General features: G+C 41.8%; 1 protein-coding gene across 1 annotated transcript; it reads right to left on the minus strand.

Annotated features, from left to right (window-relative positions):
- Positions 1–1946: 1946 nt before the first annotated feature.
- LOC131812554 (interferon alpha-3-like) lies at positions 1947–2468 on the minus strand. The gene has a single exon (XM_059142251.1). It carries the CDS (start codon positions 2466–2468, stop codon positions 1947–1949), a length of 522 nt encoding a protein of 173 aa, XP_058998234.1.
- Between the last annotated feature and the right edge of the window lie 10907 nt (positions 2469–13375).

The raw sequence follows: 13375 nt of genomic DNA on the forward strand, positions 1-13375 counted from the left end.
GAAGAGGGTGAAGGTCAGCTGAAGCATCTCAAGGAGGACAGACTTGGTGTGGACCTCATGGAAGTGGCAGCCATGCACCTTGTCCCAGTGGACGTGTCCCTGGTTCAGGAGAAGGAACTGATGTTCCTCCTCTGTTCAGAAGCAGCAGGTCCACCTGTGAAGCTGCCCGGGGCCAGGAGGCAGCTCACAGCCCAGAGCTGAGATACTGCCACAGGGATCCAGGAGGAGCCCAGCAGAGGGGATGGGCGCTGCACCTGAGAGCTTCTGGTGGCCTGGCAGACCAGTGCGGGGTTCCCTGGCCGCTCATTCATCTCCAGTTCTTTCTATTCATGAGTCTTCAATAGAATAGGGTAATTTTCATTTGCAGAATGTTCCCGTACACTTTTCATGCCTTTTCATTTTGTTTGCTTTTCTTTATATATGCTTTACATGACTTAGAAGACATTTGAAGACATCGCCCAATTCAATTATTAGTTCATTTTTTCATGGAAATTTAATTAGCCCAAGGAAGGTAAATCTCCCAGATCTATATTCTATCTATAGTCACTAGCTTCTGTTCTGTTTCTCGCCTTTCCTCTGCCGCCAGTATGGTTTCTGGTGAGTAATTCCGTCAAAACAGGTGGTCCCCATGGTCACAACCCTTCTACTTCCCAGCTTCATGGACCCTTTCCATGCACCCTTTGCTATGATGCAATTCCTTGAAGCGTTTCTCCGCTTTGAAATAGACTCTTAACCAATATTCGCTCTTATGCTACTGCCTTAGGGCCATTCCACTTTTGTTTGCAGTGTAGCTCTTTTCTCCCTTAACCAGGGGAGGCTTGAGGCACCATTTCTCATTCTACGCTCTCTTCCCAGGCAACCACTTCCTTCCCTGGGCTTTATGTGAATGGAATGACTTGTAAATGGCAGGATCAAGGATCCACTTGTTTGTTTTGTTTTGTTTTGTTTTGTGTTTTTGTGTTTTTTAAAGATATTATTGATTTATATGACACACAGAGAGACAGGGAGCACAAGCAGGGGGAGTGTGAGAGGGAGAAGCAGACTCCCAGCTGAACAGGGAGCTCGACACAGGGCTTGATCCCATGCCCCAGCATCATGACTGAAGCCTAAGGCAGATACTTAACCAACTCAACCACGGGTGCCCCTGAACAGTCCAATTGTAAAGAATATTCGTACTTGGGTGTCTACCAGTGTGATGTAGAACATATCCGGTGCTTTTCATTTTTTTCCTCACAGGTCTGCTTCCTTTTCTACTTACAGTATACATATTATCCCTTCTTGTCACTCTTCTCTTTAACATAAATGATATTACTTCACAACAGTTGTTGTCCCAAGGTTAGTTTTTGTACAAAATCCAAGATACAGACACAGCATTGGACTTGGGAAGTAAGCCTTTCCCGTGACGACAGCATGCAAAGTGACTTCCAGGAAGTCGATGCGATTACTTCTAATGTGAAAATGAAATAACGAGTGAGAGAGTGGTACAATCTGTTCTTTCATCAGGGTGTAATCAGACATGTTTCCTGCTTCAATAAACAAACGCAAGAAGTTTTCTATAGAAACATTTAATGAACAGAAAATAAAGAATTTAATATACGTAAAACATATAGAATTCTCTTAATCACAAAGGGTAGGTACAACTAATATAATACAATAAAAAAATAAAAAATCTTATAAATAGTGAAAAAAATAAATAGCTAAATAGGCAGATCAGCATGGTCATCTGAAGGTGACAGGTGTATAGTAACGTTGACTTCAAGTTGCTTAATACTCCTGAATACATGTGACAAATTAATTCAGTTCATGTCATGATGACAGCAGAAATGAGAGTCTTTGACACTTCAGGACACATGGGAGTGTGATAGTATTCTTCAGAGAGAATCATTCCTGTCTTGAAAGGGGTGTCACTTCCTGCTCCACAATCTCTTATGCAAGACTGTCGATGCTTACAAGGGTTTCATGATCTCTGCTCGGACCATTTCCCAGGCACAAGGGCTGTATTGCTTCTCTTGCAGATAGAGGGAGATTCTCTGGAAATAGTTCCTCAGGATGGAGTCCCCATTCACCAGGGGCAGCTCTCCCACCCCCGCCTCCTGCAGGGGACAGGCTTCCAGGTGGCCCAGCTGCTCAGAAAGTCCCGAGCACAATTCCTCCAGGAGGGTCGTGTTCCAGGGAGCAGGTGAGGCCTCTGTGCAGAAGAGGTGGAAGGTCTTCTGGTTCATCACATGGACGACTGACAGGGCTTGAGCCTTCTGTAGCTGCTTGCCGTCAAACACCTCCTGGGGAAAGCCGACGTCGTTTGTGTAGTTGTCACAGGAGCTAGCAGATAGTCTCCTCATTTGTCGCAGGAGCATCAGGGCCCTCCAGTTCAGCAGGATGTGGTCCTGAGGCAGGTAACATCCCAGAGAGCCGAGGGAGTGGCAGCTGAGCACCACCAGGGCCACCAAGAAGGAGCAGAGCAGGGCCATTGGGGATCCTGCAGGTGCTGTTGTCCTGGCTGGGGTGGGTACGTCTGGGACCCATGGCTCTAGCTTCTCTGAACATCTTCTCTTGTGTGTGAGGCTTAAGAAGGGGATATAGAAGTTTTCAATTTCTGAACGTTTCCCTTACCTTCTACTTCTCTTTTTGCTTTCCTTTCTACATTTTCTACTTGGGTTTGGAGCATGGGTTTTTCAACTATGTATTATTTTCTTTAATTATTATCCTTGCCTCCAGAATCTTTTTGGATGTTTTTTAATGGAAATTTCCAAGAAAACTTAATAGTAGGGAGACACAGTATATATCATTATTTAATGTATTTTTGTCTGTGCTTCAAGATTAAAAAAAAAAAGTATAACGTTTATTGAAATTGGGGTCCAGAATTACTAAAAATTTTAAGCTAATAGTTACATTTTAAAGCTATTGATGCTTATGTATATAAGTAAACTTGATGAGTGACTTATAATTTCTTTACATGTATACAGTGAAGTATATGGAGTACATATGCAAATTAACAATTTCAAATTGGACATAATAACGTCGGTGTACCTGAACATTTACAATCAATCCAGATTGCTAAATGCAAGTAAAAACTGGAATTATTTACTTAACATGTGTTTTTTAGTGCACTGAATTTGAATGTTGCCTCATATGACAAAATCATTTTTTTAAGATGTTTATTTATTTGACAGACAGAAAGATACAGAGAGAGTACAAGTAGACAGAACAATGGGCAGACAGTGAGGGAGAAGCAGGCTCCCAACGAGCAGGGAGCCTGATGGGAGGCTCCAACCCAGTACCCTGGGATCATGACCTGAGTTGAAAGCAGCCGTCCAACTGACTGAACCCCCCAGGCACCACGACAACCTCATCTTTAACTTCACCTGCTACTATGTACTCTGGAAGTTATTGTCAAAATGTTTTTTCTGTTTAACACTAGATAACTGCTGAGGTGTTGAATGAGTTTTATAGAGCTAAATCATAAAATTTAATGGATTTGTGTTTTCATTTCCAAAGCCTGAATCACAACTTGGCTCTGAGGAGAGATGAGAGGAGTCACACCAACCAGCTCACAAGAGATTGGCGACCAGGACTCAGCTGATGACCCTCTCTGGAAGGAGACAGGATCCTCGCCCTGCCTGGGAGCTCTACCTACCTGTTAAATCCATTCAGGCCTGGAAAAGGTTGCCTGAGAAATCCAATATGAAGACGAGGGGAACTGAAAGATCCTACATGATTCTGCTCTGCACCTGGATTAGAATAATGATGAGGATCTTTCAAATGACACCACTAAAACTAACTGCAGTCTAACCCTTCTGAGATCCTTGAAACCATTACCTCTGTCTTCTCATTAACCCCATTTGGATCCCGCTTATTTCTGCAGCTGTTTGGAGAGAAAAAGAAACCTGGATTTAGAATGTTTCAGATCAAACCAATATCCAAGGTGGAACACAAAGGAGTTGTGAGATAATGGCTGGTCTGGAAGCAGCTGTTAAAACATGTGAGGAATAGAAATGGACAGAGGACTCCAGAACCAGGAGAGTCCATGGCATGAAGTCAGTCAGGTGGAGAGGGTGAGGGATCAAGGACTCTAGATTGTACTGTAGATGCCAAAGGCTTGTTGACTGTGGTTGTGTGTGGCAACAGGGGGTGTGGGAGGATGCAGGACTGACTTGAAGTTCCTAAGACAAGTTGTCAGGATCCCTATTAAACACTCATGATAGTGGGGGGGGGGGGGAGTCAAGATGGCACAGAAGTAACAGGCTGAGATGACATCAGGTAGCAGGAGATCAGCTAGATAGTGTATCCAACCATTCCAAACAGCTACACTCTAACAGAAGATCGAAGAAGAACAGCAATTCTAGAAACAGAGAATCAACCACTTTCTGAAAGGTGGGACCTGTGGATAAGTGAATTTAAAGTGATGGAAAAATAGACTGCAGGGGGATGATCTGGCTCCCTGCAAGCAGTGGATCAATGGAGCACAAAATCAGAACTTCTAAAAATCTGTTCCACTGAGGGACATCACTCCAGATGGTAAGCCAGGGTGAAGCCCAGGTGGGAATAGCATGATCCCACATCCTTCGGTGTTCAAGAAGGGTTGGGGTTGTTTGAGTGTCACAGAGCTCCCAGGTATTAGAGCCAGGAAGCCGGTTACAGAGACTGAGCTGAGAAATGAGTTCTGAACTCGGAGTTACCTTAAGCTGTGATCCGTGGCATAGGCAGACCCCTTCTCTGTGAGCACGGACCCCACAAGGTCCTGGGAGATCCTCAGAAGAGCGCAGGGATCTCCTGGGTTTGGAGACTTCAGGCGGGGCTGTGTGCCAGAGTGGCTTGGTCACAGGCTGGGGGAGCTCAAAGCGGGGCTATAGGCCAGGCAGATGCAAATGATTAAGCACTTTTCTCCAAGGGTGCACTGAGGAGTAGTGCTCCGAACCCTCAGCTCCTCTGGGCCAGAGATTCGGAGGCCACCATTTTCATGCCATCCTCCATAACTCTATGAAAAGTGTTCAGGGAACAAAAGCTCCACAGGGGAACCCCAATGGATTACTTAGCCCGGCTCCTGGTAAGGGCAGTGCAATTCCACCTTGGGCAAACACACTTGAGAATCACTACAATGGGCCCCTCCCCTAGAAGATCAGCAAGAAATTCAGCCAAGACTGAGTTCACTATGAAGAAGAACAGCATAATTCCAGAGAAGGAGCAAGCAAAGCATGGAATTCATGGCTTTCTCCCCATGATTCTTAGTCTTGTACAGTTAATTAATTCTTTTGAATTTTATTTTTTTCTTAAGCTAAATCTTTTTTAACCTTTACTCTTTTCTCTTTTAACTTTTAAACCAGTTTATCTCAACAATACCTTACATTTAAAAAAAAAAACTTTTTTGAACCTTCATTATTATAGTCATATTTTATCCTTCATTGTATTACCTTTATTGTTTGTATACACATACGGATTTTTCTTTTAAAAAATTTTGGGTTACAACTTCTTCTAATAGCTCAAAATATACCCTAAATCTAGCACAGGTCTTTGTTCTACTCTCCAGCCTGAGCAAAGTCTCTTCACTTATCTTATCAAGTCCTTTTTTACAAATTCTTTTTTAAAAGTTTTATCTTTATAGTCATATTCCATACCTACATCATGTTTACTCTCAGAGTGTGTGTGTGTGTGTGTGTGTGTGTGTGTGTGTGTGTTTTATTCATTCTTTAAAATTTTGGGAGATAGTGTCTTTTAAGAGACTAAAATACTTCCAACATTAAGTGGATGACTCTGTTCTAGTCACCAATCTAATATATATATACATATATTTTTCTTTATTTAATTTTTTTTTATCTGAACTCTTTGTACCCCATTTCTTCCCCCCATGATTTGGGTCTATTCTGATTTAGTTAGAGCACATTTTCCTGGGGTCCTTGTCACCCTTTTAGTATTTTATTCACTCCTTCATATATTCTTATCCGGATAAAAGGATAAAGTGGGAAAATGCACTGCAAAAACAAAACAAAACAAAACAAACAAACAAGAGGCAGTACTGAAGGCTAGGGACCTAATCAATATGGACTTTCATAATATGTCAGATCTAGAGTTCAGAATGATGATTGTCAAGGTGCCAGCTGGCCTGAAAAAAGACATGGAAGATATTAGATAAACCCTATCTGCAGAAATAAAGGCCCTTTCTGAGAAATAAAAGAACTTAAATCTAACCAATTTGAAATTTTAAAAAAGCTATTAATGAGGTACAATAAAAACTAGAGGCTCTTACTGCTAGAATAAATGAGGCAGAGGAGAGAATTAGTTATATAGAAGACCAGATGACAGAGAAGAAAGAAGCTGAGCAAAAGAGAGACAACAAACAATGACTAGACCATGAGGGGAGAATTCGGGAGATAAGTGACACCGTAAGATGAAACAACATTAGAATAATTGGGATTCCAGAAGAAGAAGAAAGAGAGAGGGGAGCAGAAGGTATATTGGAGAGAAATATTGTAGAGAATTTCCCTAATATGGCAAAGGGAACAAGCATCAAAATCCCAGAGGCACAGAGAACTTCCCTCAAAATCAATAAGAACAGGTCCACACAACATCAGCTAATAGTAAAATTTACAAGTCTTAGTGACAAAGAGAAAATCCTGAAAGCAGCAAGGGACAGGAAGTCTGTAACATACAATGGTAAAAATATTAGATTGGCAACAGACTTATCCACAGAGACCTGGCAGGCCAGAAAGAACTGGTGTGATATATTCTGAGCACTCAAGGAGAAGAACATGCAGCCAAGAATACTATATCCAGCTAGGCTATCATTGAAAATCGAAGGAGAGATAAAAAAAAAACTTCCAGGAAGAACAAAAACAAAAACAATTTGTAAACACCAAAACAGTTCTACAGGAAATATTGAAGGGGGTCCTCCAAGCAAAGAGAGAACCCAAGAGTAGTAGACCAGAAAGGAACAGAGACAATATACAGTAAGAGTCATCCTATAGACAATACAGTGGCACTAAATTCATATCTCTCAATAGTTACCCTGAATGTAAATGAGCTAAATGCCCCAAGCAAAAGACACAGGGTATCAGAATGGATAAAAAAAAAAAAAACCATCAATATGTTGCCTACAAGAAACTCATTTGAGACCCAAGACACCTCCAGATTTAAAGTGAGGGGGTGGGAAATAATTTACTATGTTAATAGACATCAAAAGAAAACTGGGGTGGCAATCCTTATATCAGATCAATTAGATTTCAAGACAAAGACTCTAATAAGAGATGAGGAAGGACACTATATCATACTCAAAGATCTAATAATTGGATGTATCTATGCCCCTAACATGGGAGCAACCAATTTTATAAATCAATTAATAATAAAATCAAAGAAACACAGCGACAAGAATACAATAATAGTAGCGATCTTAACACTCCCCCTCACTGAAATGGACAGATCATCCAAGCAAAAGATCAACAAGGAAATAAAGGCCTTAAGTGACACACTAAACCAGAGGGACATAACAGATATATTCAGAACATTCCATCTCAAAGCAAAAGAAAACACATTCTCCTCCAGTGCACATGGAACATTCTCCAGAATACATCACATCCTGGGTCCTAAATCAGGTCTCAACTGGTATCAAAAGATTGGGATCATTCCTGATTACTTTCACACCACAATGCTCTAAAACTAGAACTCCATCACAAGAAGAAATTCTGAAAGAACCCAAATACATGTAGACTAAAGTGCATCCGTCTTAAGAATGAATGTGTCAACTGGGAAATTAAAAAAGAATTAAAAAATTAATGGAAACAAATGATGATGAAAACACAATGGTTCGAAATCTGGGCGACACAGCAAAGGCAGTCCTGAGAGGAAAATATATAGTGATACAAACCTTTCTCAAGAAACAAGAAAGGTCTCACATACACGACCTAACCCTACCCATAAAGGACCTGGAGAAAGAACAACAAGGGAAGCCTAAACCCAGCAGGAGAAGAGAAGTAATAAGGATCAGAGCAGAAATCAATGAAATAGACACCAAAAAAAAAAAAAAAAAATCGAACAGATTGATGAAACCAGGAGATGGTTCTTTCAAAGAATGAATAAGATTGATAAACCCCTGGGCCAGACTGATCAAAAAGAAAACAAAAAGGAACCAAATAAATTAAATCATGAATGAAAAAGGAGAGACCACAACCAACACGAAAGAAATACAAACAATTATAAGAACATATTATGAGCAAATATACACCAGCAGATTTGACAATTTGACAATCTTCCAGTTTTGACAATCTGGAAGAAATGGATACATTCCCAATGACATATAAACTACCACAACTGCACCAGAAAGAAGGAGAAAACCTGAACAGACCCATAACCAGTAAGGAGATTGAAGCAGTCATCAAAAATCTCCAAAGAAACAAAAACCCAGGGCCATAGGGCTTCCCAGGGGAATCCTACCAAACATTTAAAGAAGTACTCATTCCTATTCTCCTGAAACTGCTCCAAAAAATAGAAATGGAAGGAAAACTTCCAAACTCATTTTATGAGGACAGCATTACCTTGATCCCAAAACCAGACAAGGACCCCATCAAAAAGAATTATAGACCAATATCCTTGAAGAATACAGATGCGAAAATTCTCACCAAAACACTAGCCAATAGGATCCAACAGTACATTAAAAGAATGATTTACCATGACCAAGTGGGATTTAATCCTGAGCTGCTGGGTTGGTTCAACATCCGCAAATCAATCAATGTGATACAATACATTATGTGATACAATACATTACTAAAAGAAAGAACAGGAACCATAGGATACTCTCAATAGAAAAAGCATTGGACAAAGTACAGCATCCTTTCCTGTTCAAAATTCTTCAAAGTGTAGGGATAGAGGGTACATCCCTCAATATCATCAAAGCCATCTATGAAAAACCCACTCCAAATATCATTCGCAGTGGAGAAAAACTGAGAGTATTTCCCCTAAGGTGAGGGAACACAGCAGGGATGTCCATTACCACCACTGCTATTGAACATAGTAGTAGAAGTCCTAGCCTCAGAATCAGGCAACAAAAAGAAATTAAAGGCATCCAAACTGGCAAAGAAGAACTCAAACTATCACTCTTTGCAGATGAGATGATACTATATGTGGAAAACCCAAAAGACACCAGTCCAAATCTGCTAGAATTTGTATAGGAATTCAGTAATGTGTCAGGATATAAAATCAATGCACAGAAATCACTTGCATTTCTTTACACCAAAACAAGACAGAAGAAAGAGAAATTAAGGAATCAATCCCGTTTACAATTGTGCCCAAAACCATAAGATACCTAGGAATATACTTACTCAAAGAGGCAAAGAATTCATATTGAATACTATAAAGTACTCATGAAAGAAACTGAGGAAGACAAAAGGAAATGGAGAAATGTTCCACGCTCATGGATTGGAAGAACAAATATTGTGAAAATTTCTACACTACCTAAAGCAATCGACACATTTGATGCAATCCCTATCAAAAGCCCATCCATTTTTTTCAAAGAAATGGGACAAAGAATCTTACAATTTATATGGAACCAGAAAAGACCTTGAATAGCCAGAGGAACACTGAAAAAGAAAGCCAAAGTGGGTGGCATCCCAATTACAGACTTCAAAAGACATTAGATTTTTCTGCCAATGAGATCTATGTTTGCGGCTGGCACTAGACTGACCCTCCTTCTTCGAACACATTGCAGGCAGCTGTCCTGTCAGGGTCACCCATGGTGGGGACACTACCATGGGCCACATCTGCCTAGAAGAACTCTGTGCTCCCAGCGTCCACTTGAAGCATCTCAGTTTGGGGAAGGACCCAGAGAGACAGTTGACTCGATGCTGCCCTACTGTCCTACTGTTCCACCTCCTGAGGATAAGTCACTAAACCAGTGGACACTTCCCCATTTCCACTCTCCTTCCAGGTTCCCACACTGCTGCTGACTTCCAACACTTTCATGTTTCCAAAGTCAGCTGTGGTTTTCTAAGCAAAGGAGTGTCCTATTCCTGGTGTAACGAGAACTTAGGCAGCGCTCCAACACAGGCACAGTTGAGCTCCGGGATTCTTTGCTGAGGGACCCTGGAATTAGCATGTTTCTGTGTGGGACCAGACATCTGGGGGCCTTGAGCTCCACAGCACAGGAATCAGCTGACAGGGAGGGTGAGGGAGGGCAAGTGGGCACTCTGGTTCCTGAAGCTGCCAAACCTTGGCTGTGTGTGGCCAGTAGTGCAGGGTGAGTCTCCCAGCCTTACCGCGGACAACCAACGCTGAGCCCTGCCTCCTCTACCTCCCCTGGCAGGCTGAATAGCAATGCCTGGGAGTAGAAAGTTGGTTGTGGTTGGGGCGCCTGGCTGGATCAATCCTTTAAGCATCAGCTGTGAGCTCAGGTCATCATCTCATGGTCCTATGATCGAGTCCTACATTACGCTATTTGCTTAGTGGGGAGTGTGCTGCTCCATCTGACCAACCCCCTCCCAGGCTCTGCCTCTCTGTCTCTCTCAAATAAAGAAATAAAATCTTTAAAAAAATGTTGGCAGGGATGTTCATTCCCCTCGCCCCTGCCTGCTTCGTTCCACAACACTTTCCAGTATTTAATAATCAATAACACTGGGATTGAAACCAACTATGGCGATAGGGGTTTTCAGGACAAGATTTATCCTTTGTCATAGACAGAGTAAGGAAACGGTTTTATGACAGCATTAGAATCTCTGGGTGTCCACAAGTAGGCTTTTTGGAGCTGGAAGGGACATCCTCAGGAAGGGGTCCCATTTTGGTCACCACCCTTGTCACATTTGGCCACCAGGGGGCGGCCTCCCGAAGAGGGAGCTGCACTAGGCTACCCTTCAACCTGTTCTGCTTTCTGTTTCCTTTCAGCCACAGCTGCTATTCCATCACATTGGATGGAAATGGGAGCAAAGCCTCTCCAGCAGGTGCTGCTGCAAAACCTAGAGATTTCAATGCATTTTTGCTTTCTACTTGCTTTCTTGTGCTGCTCCTAGGAAAACCTTTAAGCTGACATGACAGCAAAACAGAAAGCTGTTGTGTGAACAGGCTGAGAGGTCAAGAGAGTGAATGCCAAGGGAGCTGTGGGGACTACTGCCTTGGCAAGGAAGGTAACTGTTAGGACAGGGGAGTGTGTTCTGGAATGAGAATGGGGTGGTGGGTAGAGGGCAGGGTGGGTGCCAGAAGTTAAGGAAATAGCATGTTCTTCTGCACTTCCACTACATATTTATTCTCAACTCTCAGATGTTTGCAGAAGGCACTGGTGAAAAATAAAAACCCTTCTTGGCAATGGCGCATGAATGGGTCAGCCTTTTCTAGAATTCACAACAGAATTCCAGTTTGGGAGGCTGCCTCCTTTGCAAGTCAGGTACTGCAGTGTAGGCCACACTGTTCCCAAGAATTTTGTAGGAGGAGACAAACAATATTCTCATATATAGCTGTCAGAATTAAGATAAGACTCGCGCTACCATATTTATGCCATTCCGTACGGAAGATGCACTGCTAGGTGCCTTTCAGTGCATGAGTTCAGGAATATTCATGCTATTTTGTCATAATTGTTAAACCTGCTTTTACTCCTGAATTATGCACAACTCACTATTGCTCCACGGATTTCCATGATTCATGTATTTTCAGCTGATTGGACCAATGATTTCTCATTGTTCTAAACATTAGGAGAGAAAATGCTTAACCAGGCTTCCCACCTTTATTTTTGAAGAAAGTCTGTCACTGTTTATGTGCATGAGAATCTTGTGATGTGGATATCCACCAACCATTGTGGTATTCCGAAAATGAGGAAATACTAGCAGCGAGCAACAGAGAAGAATTCTTACCACATCAAACTCTCTAAAAAACAGCAATGGGGTATTATGCTGCTGTAGGAAACAGTGTCACAAGGAGGACTTAGGGAACCTAATAATTAAGCTGATAATTCTGGGAAACATGATTTTATCTGTAGTAATAGATAATTTGATGAAGGATTGAATGAGTTATCTATTCCTGCCAAGTGAATTCTTAAAGCCAAGAGGCTCACTGATGTGCAAGGAAGTAAGAACCAAGACAGGATAAACCACCATCAGTAGTTCAGTCATGAAAAATAAATACAACATTAAACATATTAACATGATTTGCAGAACATCGAATCCATGAAATCACTCAGGAAAAAAGAAATGACATAAAAAGGCAAACCATGCCCAGAATAACGAACCCCATTATTCCCAGATCCCCCTCAATATTCTTCTCCAAGTCAGACGCACTGACTTCTCTTATTCATGCTCCCACCTACTCCTGGGTGGTCTCTGCTTATGGATTCCACCAAACCGACTCTCAGGAAGGTCAGCAAAGGCTTCTGTGTTTCTGAATCGCAGGTAGTTTCAATCCACATCTTCCAGGAATCCCCTGATGGTCTTTGAAGCACATTTACTTCCTTACAGACACTCTCCAGCATCCTCTCTTATCCCTGTGCTGTATGGCCAAGAGTGCACCGTCTCCTTTGTGGCTCTTCTCTCCCGTCTTTCACTGGTTGAAGAGCCTCAGAATCAAGTTTTGTCTGTTTCTCACATGACACAGTCTCCCTGCGTGACCACCTCTGTTTCTGGCTTTGCCTGCTAGATGTGGACCTCAGCCGTGGTGTTTCTTGTCAACTGCCAGCTCACCTGCCCCCGACACCGGACATACGTGTCTCCATGTCTGCCAGTGACCTGTTGAGGGGTCCACAGATTTTCTGTGTGTACTTCCTGTGTGCTTCAACCTCTCTGCTCAGGCAGCAGGTGAGAGAAGTCACTTCCTTTCCTTCTTCATTAAAACACTAAATAGGAGGATGTTTTTAGATCCCTTCCCTACAGCAACCATATATATATATTCCTACAACCAAAGAGGTAGACATCAGGATCTGCATTTATTATGTCCTGTAGCCTAAGGTCAACATGCAAGTTGTCTTAGAGAAAGTCAGTTGTCATTTCCAACGTTAATGCAGTATGACGGTAAATGCATTCTCCCGTCCAATTTCCAACAGAGTTACACAATCAGACTGGTGTGACTCTTTGAAAACACTTTTGTCCTTAAAGTTCTATAAAGAAAAAATGATAAACTGATTATATATTATAAATATATTTTATTATATTCTGCTATATAAAGGTGCACATCATGTTATATGAAAACTGAATCTTATCAATATTTAAATAAATAAATATTTAAATAGATAAATAGACACGAGCAAGGTCATCTGTAAGCAACTACTGCCTGTAGAGTTGACATGTCCTGGAAACACGTGACAAATTATTGTGTTCATGTCTTCACTACAGCAGAAATGAGAATCTCTGACACGGCAGAACTCCAAAATATGTGATGTTATCAGTCAGAAGGAATCATTTCCATGTTGAAAGGGGTG

This window comes from Mustela lutreola, chromosome 12, assembly GCF_030435805.1.
Source record: "Mustela lutreola isolate mMusLut2 chromosome 12, mMusLut2.pri, whole genome shotgun sequence".
Lineage (NCBI taxonomy): Eukaryota > Metazoa > Chordata > Mammalia > Carnivora > Mustelidae > Mustela > Mustela lutreola.

Excerpts from the sequence above, each read along its gene's own strand:
- LOC131812554 (XM_059142251.1), bottom strand. The coding sequence starts at position 2,468 with ATGGCCCTGCTCTGCTCCTTCTTGGTGGCCCTGGTGGTGCTCAGCTGC.